Raw genomic sequence first — 17,192 nt, forward strand, 5'->3', positions numbered from 1 at the left:
ACAAACAGGTTAGTGCTGCATTGAGACCAGCCTTTTCACAAGATACACCCTCGGATATAACTGCAAAAGCTTGCCAGGTAATTCAAACTTCCTCTAAAAGTACAGAACCTCATGCAAAGTGCCAGTGCTTGTATCTTGACTGTGGGTGTCACTTTTTAGGTGTGCAGCACCTGGATAGGAAGCAGAGTAGTAAGTGACCTGAATGACCTGCGTCGCGTGCATAATCTGTTAGTCTCCTCTCTGGATAAAATACAGAAAGGCAAAGGAGCCTCTAGCCAGCTGTACCGGGAAAGCGCCATGACAATGGAAAAGCTGTCTGTGCTGAAAGCATGGGCTGAGGTATTGCCAGCACCCTCCTTTTTTCCCTTTTCATGGTATAAAATTCTTTCTGCTTTAGTTATTAAATATGCCTTATTTTGCTATGCGATGTATGCATCTTTATATTAATATTGTTACAAAATACAAATTCGGGAGAACATTTCAGCTTAGTACTGTATTCAGTGAAGGATGTGCTGTTGTAATTCTACCAACAGTACAGGTATAGGACCTATTATCCAGAATGCTTAGGTCCTGTGGTTTTCCAGATATGGGGTCTTTCTGTAATTTGGATCTCCATACCTTAAGTCTACAAAAAAATCATTTAAACATTATTTAAACCCAACAGGATTGTTTTCCCTCTAAAACAAATTACGTATATCTTAGTTGGTATCAAGTACATGGTTTTATTATTGTTATTATTTATTAATTATTATTATTATTATTATTATTATTAAAAAGGAAATAATTGTAAAAAATTTGAATTATTTGATTAAAATGGAGTCTATGAAAGATGGAGCTTTCTGGATAACGGGTTTCCGTATAACGGATCCCATACCTGTATATAAAAGGGTAATATCGGAGTAACCAGTTGTTTGGCCCTTGGGCCAAACAATCGAATTACAACAACAGAAATAGGACCTGTCACAGCGAGGGCCACATCAATGAGCCCATGCAGTCCCCAATCAGATGGGGAAATCAAACCTGCAAATTGACATCTGGCCAGTTTTAGGCCAGATATCGGTCAAGTAGGCCTGTCGGGGTGTTCACCATACAGGGGCTTATAAGCTGACAAATTGATCTGAAAGACTCAAATTGGCAGCTTAAATCTGTTTATGTATGGCCACATTTATTTGTTTCTGTGTTAAGATTGCATAAGGGGACAGAATTAAAAAGAGAGACCAGCCAGTGGTGCCCATGGTATTATCAACTGATATGGACCTGGAACTGTGGTATGTTTAAGGCTATGGTACAGGGGTGTTTTAAATGATATAGTCCATATTTGCAATGAGAAAGAGAGGGAGACACACTGGTAATTTCTGAAAATCTTTGGTTTCATGAGATGCCCCTAAGCATCAGGTCAGCTATTTTGTATCAGCCAGTAATAGCTGGCAGTGCCACTTATCTTTGCTTTCAATTTAAAGGTTTATGCTGTGGCTATGAACATCAAAAAAGAGGCAGAAAACAATCCTAAAAAGGCTCTCAAGACAAGTGATGAAGATGAGGATGATTACAGCACCACAGATGAGCTTCCTCCGGATTGTCTAATCACACTAGTGGAGCCTGAGCTCCCCACACTTAGCCGACTCTGGCTAGCTGCACTCAAAGATTATGCTCTGCTTACCCTTCCCCCTGAGTTTGCCAGTCAGCTTCCTCCTGATGGTAAGTTTTTAGTCCTTTTAAATGTGGTTTCCTTATACAGTATTCCTATAGTAATTAATAATACTCCATATAAAGTTATTTTAAATGCCTGCTCTCTGTTTGTTTAAATAGGCGGTGCATTTTATACCCCCGAAACAATTGATACAGCCAGGCTGCATTACCGAAACTCCTGGGCACCAATCCTGCATGCAGTGGCTCTCTGGCTCAATTGTACAGGTTTCAGTAACTCAGATACAGCAGAGGATGGTGCAGTTGCAGGCTCTCAAAAACGTACAGCTTCTGCAACACTGAACCAGCCAGCCAGCACTCCACAGGGCACAAAGTCTCTTATGGAAGTCAACAAAAACAGAATGCATCTGATTTTAGGTATGTGTAAAATGCACATTTGAATATCACCTTGAGAACCTGTATGTAGTCTGTATTTACTTCTAAAAGAAATATAGCCACCCTAAATTATATTTCCCACTGCTTACTCGTCAGTTTAGCACCACTGGGATATTTTATCTTTGACCAATTTATATGTATAGGTCTGTACCCACACTAACAGACAAATCCTGAATACTGTTTGTGTGTCTCTGTGGGTGCAGACTAGCAGGATTTACATATCGGTCAGAGGGTGCTCATGTTATTGTTTCCATTTCGTAGGGCCTGTAATGGTACAGCTTGCTTCTCTCTCGTTAGTCTGCACTGGAGCTCAGTTATTCTGCATGTTTGTGTTCATTCATACAACTGGAAGCAGTCACGATTGCTCTGCAAGCAGATGTTGAATTGTATTCTAGCTATTTGTGATTTTTTTAAGCTATTTTTAGTGCTAACGTTGTTATGTCGGCCACATGGGAAAAAAAACACAAAGGATTACATTTGGATGTATTTGTCTGCAGGCATCAGCATTCAGTTCTTCTGTGCACCACGACCGGAGGAGCCTATTGAACATGTGACAGCATGTCTTCAGGCTTTACATATACTCCTGGAGTCTCCATTTGCCAGAAATCACATTGCAGAAGACCAGGTAGATGTTTCTGTATGATAACCAGTGTATTGGGGAAGTTATGTGCTGCAAATTAACAACTGAATCCTTTCTTTTTTGCTGTGCGTACAGTATTTCCATAATTTCCATGTGCAAGAGCTGTGGAACAACAGAATGCACATTTGGTATCAGGACACCGTATGTGATTTAGCCCTATATGACTGGTAAAGGCAAGGGATTGTTACAATTTTTAATGTATTTAAGGAAGGGAATAACCTAGAGTAAAGTATTTTATTATTATTGGTTCAGCTCAGATGAGGGGTTACTGCTCCAGGGCTTATAAGTGGCAGCCTGGCCCCATAAGTTTAAAGTCCAGATAAATTGAATTCCAGGAACTTGGTCTTTCACCAAGGTGTAACTTGAGAAAAAGTACACTAAGCAAAGAATGCAAACACAATATAACAATTCATTTACTGTCCATTTGGCCATTACTAAAATTTATTTTACCAGAGGCTGAAAAATCTCACTAAGGCAAATTTACCCTGAGTGGTAACCTGTGGCAAGTAATCAAATTGTTACATTCATTGTTTACCTGTAGCAGGATAAAAAGTTGTTTCTTGATTGCTATGGGTAACTGGCCAAAGGAAAATGTGCCCAGTTTCGATAAATTAGACCCGTTAGGTTTTATTCTGCATTAAGCCAACCCGATTTCGTTAAAGGTCATTGGAGTGGAGCTTTTGAATGTCCTTCATCGTCTGCTCCTAACTTGGGATACCTCTTCTGTGCAACTGCGGGTGACTACTGTAGTTCAACAGATTGTGAGGGCTGCTCAACACAATATACAGGAGCAAAGAAACGCTCAAAGTAAGTGAAATGAGCATCTGTGCATCTCCTTTGAATTATCAATTCTGTATATGCACATATTTTAGCTGTAAGCATATTTTAGCTGTAAGTTCCATTGATAGCAAGTCATTAAGTATTTCTGAAATGTCATTGGCCCCAGAGGCTAATCATTTTATAACAGCAGGTAGTTAATTATGCTCTTTATTGTACATAAATTGTACCTCTTTTACTCTTTGTGTGTTTTTTAAAACTAATATTGTATTTTCTTCTCAGATAAAGATGACACAAGTGAAAAAGAAACACAGGTACTGTTAGGGGAAGGAGAGGAAAGTGGTGGGCTGATACCTGGCAAATCTCTGGTTTTTGCTTCTATGGAGTTACTGATGTTCATCTTAGTTCGACACATGCCCCAGCTCAGCTCCAAGTTGTCAGACTCTCCGAGCCACATTGTCAGCAAATCACAGCAACTTTCAGAGGAAAGCATGCGCCTTGTGGCATCCACAGTAACTATCCTCTCCGAGCTTCCCTCACTTTGCTCTCCAGCAGGTAATTAGGCTTTAGTGTCTTGTACCAGTGTTTTGTGATGTCTGCCCTGATGTTATCAAGATAATATAAAGTATGACGTTTTAAAGCCATTTCCTTTTTGGGCAATAATACATGTATGTGGCTGATGGCAGTCACTGTTTCAAAACAACGTTTGCCTGATATGTGGTTGCACCTGTAAGTCCAGGCGTTGCTGGTCATACCAGTGGGCATTATTACTAAGTGTGTTGTTTCTGTGGGAGACCAGAATTGCTGTGTGTGACACTGCCCTTATTCTTGAGATATTTCTAAAACTTACATACACATAATGAGTTAAGAGAGATGTTTTACTCCCCTTATTTAACCATTTTCTATCTTTTGCTTAGGATGTATGACAATATTGCCAACAATTCTTTTCCTGATTACAAAAGTTCTAAAGGAGACGGCAATAAAGACTGCAGACAACCACGTTCCATTGCCTGTTAGTGCTGCATTGCAAGGGATAAAAACAATTGTCACCTCTTCATTGGCCAAGACAGAAAAGACACAAAAGAAGTGGACAGATCTTATCAGAAGCACTTTAGCATCTGTTCTGGAGAGTCCACTGCCAGGTAACAAATGATTAATACATTCTTGAGTTTGGATAGAATGCCCTGGCAGCTGACTCAACAAGGAAACATACTGGAGAATTTAATTAACAATTTGTATTTTACTTCAGTTCTTTTAGGACAAGCATTGGTGTGCAGTTCTCATCTATTTAATGGAATAAGATGTAAATGCAGACAGAGATGCACTGTTTTGTCAAGAGTGCCATTAGCCTTAAAGTGATACTGACACGAAAAAACAACTTTTTAAAATATGAATCTACATAAAAAGTTACCTATAGGTCATGTTGATCATTTTTTGCTGATAGGGCTGCTTTTGTTAGTAATTGTTACTTGAAATCCCTAAACCTGACTGTTTTGCCAACCTGACTGTCCCTTCTCAGCCTGTCAGTTACAGCTTCTAATGCTAATGGCCTCCTGCTGGACAAATATGGCCGCCCCCTCATAGAGGAACATGGGGGGATCAGATAGGGAATGTAAAAGCTTGGACAAATACTTTTATGGCAAAATTATAAATAGCATGCAAAGGCAATGTTATGACAGATGTAAGAAGGTTTCATTTCTGGTGTCAGTATCTCTTTAAGGTTGCCAACTGATCAGCCCCCAGTCTGTTCATTCAGGTTATCCAAATGATTGGTACAGCAAGAAGTGAAGAGGAGCTGTTGCTTCTTTTTTTCCCCCATATACTAGGATGCTACATTGAAAAGATAAATTATAATTTACACACATTTTCCCTCAGATTTGTCTCCACATTTCCATTCTTTTGGTGATTTTTTCCTAATTGAAATGGCTGGAGTCAATACTGTTCCAGCCAGTGACTTTAACTGCAAGTGCCTATCACTGAGTACATGGGGGGCGCGGTAACAAACAAGCATTTCCTGTCACAAAATCCAACCTCAAGAAAACATGGCATGTAAAATTTGCCTTACTTGGACTGAATGTAGGAACTGATGCTGATATCCTGTTATGCTTACTAATTTAGTTCTGTTGCCAGAATCTACTGAACACAGCAGCAATAGGAAATAAAAGCAGTCAGTACAGTTGTATAAAAAAGTAACAGGATAAAACATGACCACACTTGTATTCATATATATTTACAGCTAAAGACATTTATCCACCAAAGAAGCACTATCTGTGGCTCTTACACAGTTACACCACGGGGTGCAATAAAGATTTCAGCTTTTATGTTAGCTTGTAAAATAGAAAGGAGGTTGGCAATGTAATATAATATAATATTATAAAAATAAGTGGGTTATAAATATACATTGTTGCAAACAAAGAATATAATTGACAGCAGTTTTCCAGTTCACGTTTTCAGTCATCACTGATTATTTGTGTATCTATTTGCGATTGAAAGCAGTACCTGGCCTTTGCTATTCCTTGCACTGCTGGCTCTGATTATGCTTAAAAGGATACTAGTGCAAAAATGAAAATTGAATATAACCTTTATCATACGGTAAAAATACATTTTCTAAATAAAATCAATTAAAAATTCTGACCCATTTCCAAAATAAGTTTATCTTCACTGTCCTCCATCTCGGGATTTGTCTCCCTTCATCCTCTTCATGCGGGAGTCAGCAATCTGATTTTGATTGACAGATCCAAAATATCCTTGGAACGGGCTCCCTTTCCTAGCAGATGTAAAATAACTGATTCCAGCACAAACACAACTACCTAACAAAATAACTGACTTTGGCACAAATCCTGCATGTAGAGAGACATAATTACTGGTGATTTTACAAGAGTGAGCTCTAATACATCTTCTAGGAAAGGCTGTATCACACCTTACTGTCATTCAAAATTAGACTCCCAGCTCCTGCATGAAAACAGACAGATGCTGAGAGGAGAATAGTGCAGATACACTTGATTAAACCAGGTCACAATTTTTAATTTGAATTATTTGGAAAATGTTTTATTTCGGTGTGATGAAATTTTCACTATAGTTTCCCTTTAATATTAAAACTGCTGTAGTCCGCAGGAAGGTTTATTCTGGGTGAAACAGGGATCTGGGAGAACAGTAGGGTATAAATGAGTAGTGTCCAATATCTAGCAGCTTATAGTGGGCACATTTTGTAACTTAATATACTCAATTGCTTATTTTTATTTTATTTTTATTTCCATAGCTGATTCCAAACATACTGTTGATGAAGTAAGCATACTGACAGCGATTGTGCTATTCCTTTGGTCTGCAAGTGCAGAGATTATTGGCGTGGAATCACTACAGAATGGCTGCATCAGCAAGTTCAAAGCTGCACTGAACTCCAGCGACCCCTGGGTGAGAGAGAGAGCAAAAGAATAAAATGTGCTTAAGACTTGCGATCTATGCAGCATTGTCATGTTATCTACACATCTTATAGCTTGGACCTGAAAATCAACTAGTGCTTCATCTTGTATTTTGTAGGTTCAAGCCAAGTGTTACCAGCTCCTGCTCTCCGTATTCCAGCATTCCAACAGAGCACTTTCTACACCTTATATACATTCCTTGGCACCTATCATGGTTGAAAATTTGAAAGCTGTGGAGAGGAAGAAACCGAAAATTAACACAGAGGTTTTGGCTGTCCAGGAAGGCATCAAAGTCATAGAGACATTGGTTGCCTTGGGAGAAGAACAAAATAGTAAGTGTTGTTAGTCCTCCTCCCCTTTTATAAACTTGGTTCCTTTCAATGAGTAGTGGTTATTTAAAGGGACATAAGAGTTTTCAAGCCTCTAAGAGTATTTCCTGGCAAGTGTCCTGGTGACTTTAGCATGAGCATGGCGGCACAATGTTAGCACTGCTGTCTGTGCCACTTAGGTATTATCTTTGATTCCAGCCAGGGAACTATCAGTGAGTTTGTATGTTCTTCCCGTGGGTTTCCTTAGGGGTACTCTGGTTATTCCCTTCCTCAAATACAGGCAGGTTAATCAGCTCCTAATAAAATTGACCACATAGTCTGTGAATGTGATAGGGAGTTGGAATGTAAACTCTGCCGGGACTTTATTTCCCAGTGCTGCCCAGTGCATTTGCACAGTAGCTAGTTATTATCACCTCTGGCCAGTGGCTCTGTGCATGAAGGACTCGCAGGCATATGGTGGCAGTGCCAACACACGAGGATGCTACAGTTCATTACATGTTTGCATCATTTTAACTGCATTCATTTTCCTTCTAGGAGTCCAGCTGCTTGCTCTTCTTGTACCAACGCTCATTTCTTACTTGCTGGATGTGAACACGTTCAGCTCAGCCTCCCAACCATCAAAGGACCTACACGAATTTGCACTCCAGGATCTCATGCGCATTGGTCCTCTTTACCCCCAGGCATTCAAGACTGTCATAGGTGCAGCACCAGAGCTAAAAGCACGTCTGGAAACAGCCATCCGAGCAAGCCAGGCAAGCAAAGCCAAAGCAGCCTCACGACAGCAAGCACCAGTTATACAAAGTGCACCAACTATTAAACTCAAAACAAGCTTTTTTTAAATCTGCATTGGTGCTGCATTAAGTTTTAACATGGACTAATACTGCAAAAAGCCACTTTACACCTTTGCTTGGATCATTGATGGTGGAGGGACACAATGTGATGGTGAAGGGACACAACGTTTTGGCACAGGGAAATATTCAAGTATTGGGAGATTAAAAATTCCTTTCCAGACTCACACTAGTTATCAGTAGATGGACTAAAGGTTATGCATCCTGCCTTCAATTCGTAGCTATTTTATAAAAAGCTTCATATCCCACTGATATACTCAGGCATGCTGTGAGCTCATTTGCACTTCAACATCGAACAGAATGTAGAAACAACTGTTTCATTTTATAAATCATCTAGTCACAGAGAGCTAAGCAATTTTAGATTGGCAGTAAGGCAATGTCTTCATTGTGGCTTGTGTTCTTTGTTACTGCTTGCTTTATTTATATGGATTGGGTCTGTGTTAAAATGTGTAAATAGCTGTCAAATTGTTTTTTTAAATACCAGCTCTTCTGCCTAGTAAGGGATGGGGGTCAAGTAAGTTACAAATATGAAGTTATATTGGGAATAATTTCAAAAGCATTAGGTACTGTACTTTTTCTCTTAATAAATTAATGTATAGCTCAGAGTCTTAAAGAATGGAAGGAGTGAGGCAGTATTTAGAGTTATATTAGTAACATTGTGCATTTGGTTTCTTTTTTTGTCATTCCTTTCCTTGTTTCATTTTAATCCCTAAGTACTGTATGTGTTTTAAAAGTACTTTTAAGTAATTTATTAGCAATTTGCTGATTTGTGTATAAAGATAAATAAATAGCAGTCATTGTGTTTGTGCTTATGGAGAGTTCCGTGTCATTTATAATTCATTCTTATATTTATTCTTATATGAGTGCCTGAATGTAACAAGGCAGCTCCCTGCAATATCTGTACAGTCACCCAACTCTATTGTACAGAAAGCACTTTATAACATACCAGCTGATTGGTAAGAATTTTTGGCTATGGCTTTTCTCCAATAAAGCAGCAACATGCGCCGAAACATTGGCAATTGCTTTTGATCCCAGACAGCTAGAATTGCCTCACGCATGACACATCGGTACACTTGTTCCCCGAACACAGACATCCACATATTTAGGCAACAATCATGTCGGTGTGCACTTGTGTAGTATGAGCATAACGTGCAAGTAGCATGGCAAGTTTAGCTATATAGTCTTAGCACTGAAATTACAACCTAGGCATGTATTATAGTGATAAGATAAAATATGCAGGCAAGCATACTCATTTGTGTCTTATTATGACATTAAGCAAAACATTAAGCCAAAGCAAAACAGTTCCCTAAAATTCCACCTCAATATGCTTAACTAGCTTTAAAAAGTATATGGAATCAGACTCGTTCTGTATTTAAGAGCACATGATTTTGTAATGGTCTAAACCACCACTAGATGGTAGTGATGAGCAACAAGCAAATTATCACAACTCCTCACTATTGTCAGATTAAATATCATATTAACTAACCACATTATTATTATTCACATTTATTTATAAAGCGCCAACATATTACATATAAGAGGTAAAGAGGTAAACCACATTATTAGTAAGTAGCTCAGTAGCGTAATGCATTCCCTATCCGTGATCAGTGGACACCCTGCCATCAGGCTACTGATAGGTTTAACCATCAGGCATAAGGGTAGAAAGGGCATTTGAACTGGCTCACCAGCATTAGAGGGGCCATAGGGGGGAAATGAAGGCTAACATGCAATTAAGAGATTACTGTAAATTGAATAACAACTGCAGCCTCATGCAGCTCCCAGTTACTAATTGATGCAGTAAAATCTATCTAGTGGTAAAATATTAGCATGAATGTAAAAAATAGTAGAAAAACAGTGCTGAATGTAGGTGCAGCCCATGGTGAATAATAAACAACTGTCATGTAATTCAGGAGCTGATGCCTATTGTGGCACAGGGGTGTATTTGCCATATAGACACCAGTGTGCCAGTGCCTAGGGTGCCAGGTTTAGGGCAGCAGGCCAGCCCTGTCACTGGATACTTGCTGTAATGCTGTAATGTGGCAGCAGAGTCGGGGGGGGGGGCTACATTCCTGTCCACCAGTTGTGCAAATGGGGAGAATAAAATGGCCCTAACACATTTGATTGGCTGCAACACACAACATCTGAAAGTGCCAGTCCTATAGGTTTCTGTCTAATAAAAGTAGCACTAGAACTTGGGAGGCAGCAGAGTTAGAAGTGCATGCATTTGTTCCATTTCTGTGCCTCACGGGATGTCAGTAATGTACTGGAAGCGATGAAATGCTACAGGAAAAGCTGCTAATAAGGAAACTTGAAAAAAATTAAAAATAGAAAAAAAGACAAAACATTTTTTTCTGGTTTGTTTTCTGCCTATCCAGGTTTCTTAATGTGCAAAATGAGGGGCCGAAATTAGAATCAAACAAGCTGAGAAGGCATTGTCAGTAAGAGGGAAGATGTCAGACAATGGCTGGCCAGGAAGTTCTAGTTACGCACGTTGGCATGCTGTGTGCATCATGTATGTTACTCACCAGCTCCCTGCCCAACGGCCAACCCTGCTTGCTATACATAGTCACATTTTTCTACCTGTTCAAATAAAAGGGGCCATCCAAAAATGGCTCATCCAATGCACATTCATTCATATTGTTCACATGCTGTATATTTAATGGATATTTCTTAAAGGAACAGTAACACCAAAAAATTAAAGTGTTTTAAAGTAATTGAAATATAATGTACTGTGGCCCTGCACTGGGGTGTTTGATTCAGGAACACTACAATAATTTATATCATAAGCTGCTGTGTAGCCCTGGGGGCAGCCATTCAAGCTGGAAAAAAAGGAGAAAAGGCACAGGTTACATAGCAGATAACGGATAAGACACTATTGTATTCTACAGTGTTTATCTGTTAGCTGCTATATAACCTGTGCCTTTTCTTCTTTTGAATGGCTGCCCCATGGCTACACACCAGGGTTTATATAAAAATTTTTACCAGTGCGGGGCAGCAGTACATTATAGTTTAATTTCTTACTGTTCCTTTAAGCACCAACATATTCTGCAGTGTTTCTAAGGGGGTAAAATGATTTCCACCAGTTGTCTGATTATAATGATTAACAAAATCCGATGCTGAGATTTTATTATTTAGGTTGGTTGAATGACGATTGTGAAAATGAATTGATATCAGGGCTTTGACTGGGCCATGGCAGACATGGGTGTCCACAAAAAGGGTGGGGGGCAGTAAGTCCCAGTACAGCTGCCCATGGATTGGACAAGCTAGAGGGATTTAGCCTGCAGCCTATCCAATCACTGCAAAGCTGTACAGAAACTTAAACTGAGGGAAAGGGAGCAGTATGTACAGGCAGCAGGCTTAAAATCATGTAATAACGCTGCATTTCATCATTAACTAAAGCACTGTTACCTTGTTTCAAGCCTGCTGCCTGCATTTACTGATTCCAGCATTACTGATAGTTTTCTTCTCACAGGTAAAGTTTCAGTGCAGCCATAGGTGGATTGGATGGGCTCAAGGGATTCACCCGGCAGTTTATCCAATCCCTGTGCAGATGTACAAGGACTTATACTGAGGGGAAAACTATCTGTGGGCAGCAGGCTTGGAATGAGGTTACAGAGCTTTAGTTCATATTTTTTTTTTAATTCAAAGAGCTACCAACACAGTGGCAGAAAGGTGGAGAGAACAGCACATGGGGGGGAGGGTCAGAATAGCACAGGGGTTTAGGGACACAATGGCACATGGGGGGGAGGGTCAGAATAGCACAGGGGTTTAGGGGCACAATGGCACATGGGGGGGAGGGTCAGAATAGCACAGGGGTTTAGGGGCACAATGGCACATGGGGGGGAGGGACAGAATAGCACAGGGGTTTAGGGACACAATGGCACATGGAGGGTAGGGACAGAATAGCACAGGGGTTTAGGGGACACAATGGCACATAGAGGGTAGGGACAGAATAGCACAGGGGTTTAGGGACACAATGGCACATGGAGGGTAGGGACAGAATAGCACAGGGGTTTAGGGGACACAATGGCACATAGAGGGTAGGGACAGAATAGCACAGGGGTTTAGGGACACAATGGCACATGGAGGGTAGGGACAGAATAGCATAGGGGTTTAGGGGACACAATGGCACATAGAGGGTAGGGACAGAATAGCACAGGGGTTTAGGGGACACAATGGCACATGGAGGGTAGGGACAGAATAGCACAGGGGTTTAGGGGACACAATGGCACATGGAGGGTAGGGACAGAATAGCACAGGGGTTTAGGGGACACAATGGCACATGGAGGGTAGGGACAGAATAGCACAGGGGTTTAGGGGACACAATGGCACATGGAGGGTAGGGACAGAATAGCACAGGGGTTTAGGGGACACAATGGCACATAGAGGGTAGGGACAGAATAGCACAGGGGTTTAGGGACACAATGGCACATGGAGGGTAGGGACAGAATAGCACATGTGGGGAGGGGGAACAATAACAAATGGGAAATAGAAATAAGAAATAGCAGATACATCTTTATACATATTTCTTCTGTTCCTGACCTGGTGAAATTGTGGACCAAACTTGTGCCTGGCCACGTAACTCCAAATCACATAAATTGTGTAATCTACATTAAAATTTACATAATGAGCAATGACAAGGCAGTGTGCCAGGGGCAGGTAGGTGTGAAGGGGTTAAATTTAGGGCAAACTCCACTGACCCCACAGTGACTTAGAACATTTTCTTAATGGAACTATTTATATGAGCTACTTACTGTATTGTAGTTATAGTAAAGATGTAACAGCAAGTTGGGGTTATTGAATGTGTAAATGATTTTTAGTAGACTTAAGGTATTGAGATAGAAATGACAACAATAGATCCCTTATTCAGAAAACACCAGGTCCCAAGAATTCTGGATTACAGGTCCCATTCCTGTTTTAGAAATGCACAAAGATTATTCATTTATAACCACTCAGCTCCCAAATAAATCTAATAAATAAAAATACAGATCTTTAAAAGCTGCAGATGCTTTTATAATGATTGCTTTAAATAATACTTTAATTGAATTGGCAATTTAAATGAGATATCATCTCCCAATCTCTTATATTAAGGTTTGAATTGTAAGCAAATATAAAAGCATTTATCTGATAAACTTGTCTAATTACCACATTTGCGGCATTTGCATTTTAAACGATTAGTACAAATTCCAGGGCACCAAGGACTTCGTGGTAACGCAGTTGTACCCGCGCATAGCTGCATGTGGGCACGCCAGTGCAGGGATTTCTGGGAGCAATGACCCTTACAGAAACGGTAAAATTGCTTTCAGGGTCAGTAATATCTTGAATAATAAACATTTAGTCACACATTCATTCTTAACAGCCTATCTAGGCTAAAAAAAAAAAAAATATATATATATATATATATATAAATATATACAGTATATACTTCCTTTTGCTGTAGAAAATTGCCATTACTAATCATTGCACCTTGTTTGCACATATTTCGCATGTTGTTGGGGTCTCTGAGCCACGGTTGTACTTTCTATTTATAGTCACATTAAGAAGAACAAAAAAAATCTTGACTTGTGGCAGGAAAAGTAACCCAAGAAAGAATTGGAGGAAGTGTGCTTGTTACTCAGCGGAGACATCCAGAACTTTAAAGATCCTTATTCTACTTTTATATTCAGACCTGCAAGGAGGAAACCGGACTCCTTTTCCAAAGCAAAGGGCCTTCTAGTCCCATCATTTAAGGCACTGGCAGAAGCGTGGAATTCCCATATAAACCAGTGTGAATATAAAGAAGGGAGAGAACAACTGAACTTGAAATGTTAAGGTACTTTTTTTTTTTTTTCAGTGTTGTATTTGTATAGAGTCACATGCTGAATAAAAGAAGCTTTAGATTAAAGCCCTTGCCCTTTAACAGAACACACTAATGCTATGGAGATATATATATATATATCTCATTTATAACTGGTGCTGCTGACAGAGAGACACATGATTCTCTGCAAAGAAAGCTAAAATGGGAGGCTTTCATTCCAAGTTCTGTTTGTGTGAAGTTGTTTCATTCACTTACTGTGAAAGCAAAACAAAAGAGCCGGAGCTGCCTATAAAATATATTTAGCTTATTTCTATTTTAAATTCATCATCAACAGCAATTCTTCATAAATAGATATTTATCTACTGTACCAATCCACAGCCTGCTTTTCTATACGTCTTTTTCTCTGTTTATTTGCCTTTAAAATAGCAAAAGACTTTCATCCTGTATTTATGACTAGATCCGTGAATGAAAATGTATCCCTTTGTTAGCAGATTGTAAGCTCTTGTGGGCAGGGGCGTCTCTACCTCTTCTATGGGTTACTGGTTGTTTTTTGTATGTAATCTGTACGTACAGCACTGAGGGATATGTTGGGACGTTATAAATAATATAATAATAACACAATTAATAATAAAACCTAGATTGTAAATAAGTTATCTGTTATGCACAATGTGCCCCACAGCCCTGCATGGCTGCCTTCTGCACTACAATGAGGTTTAGGGTATTTTATACTTAGACAGGAATTCAGAACACCATAAATGCTAAATAATTTCAGCTAAAATTGTTGGAAATCCATGAAAAATCTGTAGATTTCAGAAATGAAGAGCTTGAAGTCTATGGGGCTGATTTATCAACATTTGAATACAAATTTTTACTGGGATTTGTTTTTTCTCATGAATTCAAAGTTGGGTTTCAGAACACAAATGTTCAATAATTAAGCTACAAAAAACAGGAAAACTTGAAATGGCATCTAAAAGCTTGTAAATTCATGTCACAATGGGAAAATATTAGGTTTAAGTTTTTTACGTTTTCCAAATGTTATAATTTTTCAAGAGTTTGTAAGACTTTATAAATTATAAATAGAAGACAAATTTGAGGCATTGGAGTTGTTTTCATGGTTTTATTCAGTATAGCTTTTTCCAGTTTGGTAACATTTCGAGTTTATTCAAACTGAAAAAAACCTATAAAATTCCTAAATTCAGATTTTCTAAATTTATATATATATATATATATATATATATATATATATATATATATATAAATATGGCACACACAGAAGGCATAGGGTAGGCAGAGTATGGCACACACAGGCAGCATAGGGCAGGCACAATATGGCACACATAGGCAGCATAGGGCAGGCACAATATGGCACACACAGGCAGCATAGGGCAGGCAGAGTACGGCACACACAGGCAGCATAGGGCAGGCAGATTATGACACACACAGGCAGCATAGGGCAGGCAGAATATGGCACACACAGGCAGCATAGGGTAGGCAGAGTGTGGCACACACAGGCAGCATAGGGCAGGCAGAGTATGGCACACACAGGCAGCATAGGGCAGGCAGAGTATGGCACACACAGGCAGCATAGGGCAGGCAGAATATGGCACACACAGGCAGCATAGAGCAGGCCTATGGTGCCTGTGTGCCAAATCTAGGGTCTGGATTACATCTTCCCTCCTTAACTGTAGAAGAGGTAAGAGCAGGGCAGGGGCACATTGGGTGTGCTCGTGCCAGAATAGCTGGATAAGAGGAAATTTAAATGAAAATACCCACTACAACACCTGTTAACATCCACCACCCTAAGATACTTCCTAATTATCATGTCTTGGCCTTGATTCAAATAAGTTGTTACTTTTAGGTCTTGGAGATTTATTTAGTAAAACCTATAATGAAGAACTAGGGTTCTAATTCTAGACTATAAGGTGAATCTGCTGAGATGCACAACAATGGGAAGGAACTAAAATCTATTAATTACTTCATCAAGGCAGTGTTTTTCGTCCAGAGTGTTGCTACCTTCTTTACAACTAAACAAATGATGAAATAAAGGTGGACATGAGGTTGAAACATCATGACTTAAGATAATAAAAGGCTAAAATAAATACGAAAAAATAAATATAGCTAAAAACACTATATTTTATATACTGAACTACTGCACCAGCCCAAAGTTTCCACATGTCAATAGCATGAATGATCCAGGTCTTTACAGTTGTCACAGGAGCTCCCCATCTTAGAGAGCGACACTCACTTGCTCAGTGGGCTCTGGGCAGCTGTAGAGAAGCGAACCTTAGGGCATGTCGCAAATTATCCAGCAGAAAATGAGGTTGGCCTGTCATATAAGCTGATGATACAGGGATGATTATTAAATTATGATACTAATTGCACTGGTTTCATAGCTGCCATATAATGTGAACATGAATAAATTACTTATCTGCCATACATCATGACATTTATATTCTATATATACAGTATATTGTGCATCAGTCCCTAAGCTCAGTAACTCAGCACAGAGAATGTGCAGTGAATCAGCAGATAAGAAGATGGGAGCTACTGGGGCCTCTTTAGGGGCACAGATCTTCCTGCTAAAGGGCTGTGGTTGCCTTCTAACCTACTTCTTTAGTTTTAGCTTTAGTTTTCCTTTAAAACATTCCATCAACAAATGATAGGTTGCCATTACTAACATACATAACATACTTAAATACATTCTTGTTTTTTTTCCAGTGGGAGGATTTGGGACATCTATGTGTGTGCTTCCTTATACAAATATTCTGAGCCTGAATATTTTTGTTTACCTGCAGGTCTTTCCCACAATTCCTTCTGCTTGTTAATCGCTTCAGCTGATCATTAAAACCAGAGATTAAGTAGAGAAAACAACACCATGTTAGCTTACATTCAAACATCAGATGTATTTGCATTAGCTTGGGAATGGAAATGCAAAAGCACAGACTAACACCATCATTCCTGCCCTGTAAAGATACACTCTTACAGTCACAGTTTGTACGTCAACTGGGCCACAAATACATAAAAACAGCAAAACGAAAATCTTTGAGAAATATGCTGGAGATCACCACTGATCCACATCTGATCTTCTTACTATTTGGCATTTTAACATCTGCTCCCGCATCTTTAGAGACAACATCGTCAATAAATTTCCTGTCATTGTAAAAGCCATTGTGTCCCCTTTTCAGTCTATTTTAGTTCCCAGCATTGCGTAAACTTTTTGACCTCTGTGATACTGCGAGTCAGTACATGGAAAGAAAAAGCAGTTCATTTTATAAATAAAGTTAAAAGGGTGGTTCACCT

The 17,192-nt window shown here is 39.4% G+C and overlaps 1 protein-coding gene across 3 annotated transcripts in view; it reads left to right on the forward strand.

Moving 5' to 3' along the window:
• Positions 1-8,909, forward strand: part of heatr5b (HEAT repeat containing 5B) — a 34,130-nt gene extending 25,221 nt beyond the window's left edge. For 2 of the 3 annotated variants that reach the window (XM_012962529.3, XM_031901410.1), the window contains exons 26-36: positions 9-77; positions 160-339; positions 1,461-1,698; positions 1,810-2,064; positions 2,580-2,707; positions 3,385-3,529; positions 3,782-4,054; positions 4,417-4,641; positions 6,759-6,910; positions 7,037-7,250; positions 7,782-8,909. In XM_012962529.3, coding sequence (XP_012817983.1) covers positions 9-77; positions 160-339; positions 1,461-1,698; positions 1,810-2,064; positions 2,580-2,707; positions 3,385-3,529; positions 3,782-4,054; positions 4,417-4,641; positions 6,759-6,910; positions 7,037-7,250; positions 7,782-8,086 — 2,184 coding nt within the window. In that variant the 3' untranslated portion in view covers positions 8,087-8,909. The remainder of the gene's footprint in view (positions 1-8; positions 78-159; positions 340-1,460; positions 1,699-1,809; positions 2,065-2,579; positions 2,708-3,384; positions 3,530-3,781; positions 4,055-4,416; positions 4,642-6,758; positions 6,911-7,036; positions 7,251-7,781) is intronic. The other variant, NM_001097232.1, reaches the window with a different exon arrangement.
• Positions 8,910-17,192: the final 8,283 nt, after the last annotated feature.

The sequence above is a fragment of the Xenopus tropicalis genome, chromosome 5 (genome assembly GCF_000004195.4).
Source record: "Xenopus tropicalis strain Nigerian chromosome 5, UCB_Xtro_10.0, whole genome shotgun sequence".
In the NCBI taxonomy this organism is placed as follows: Eukaryota; Metazoa; Chordata; class Amphibia; order Anura; family Pipidae; genus Xenopus; species Xenopus tropicalis.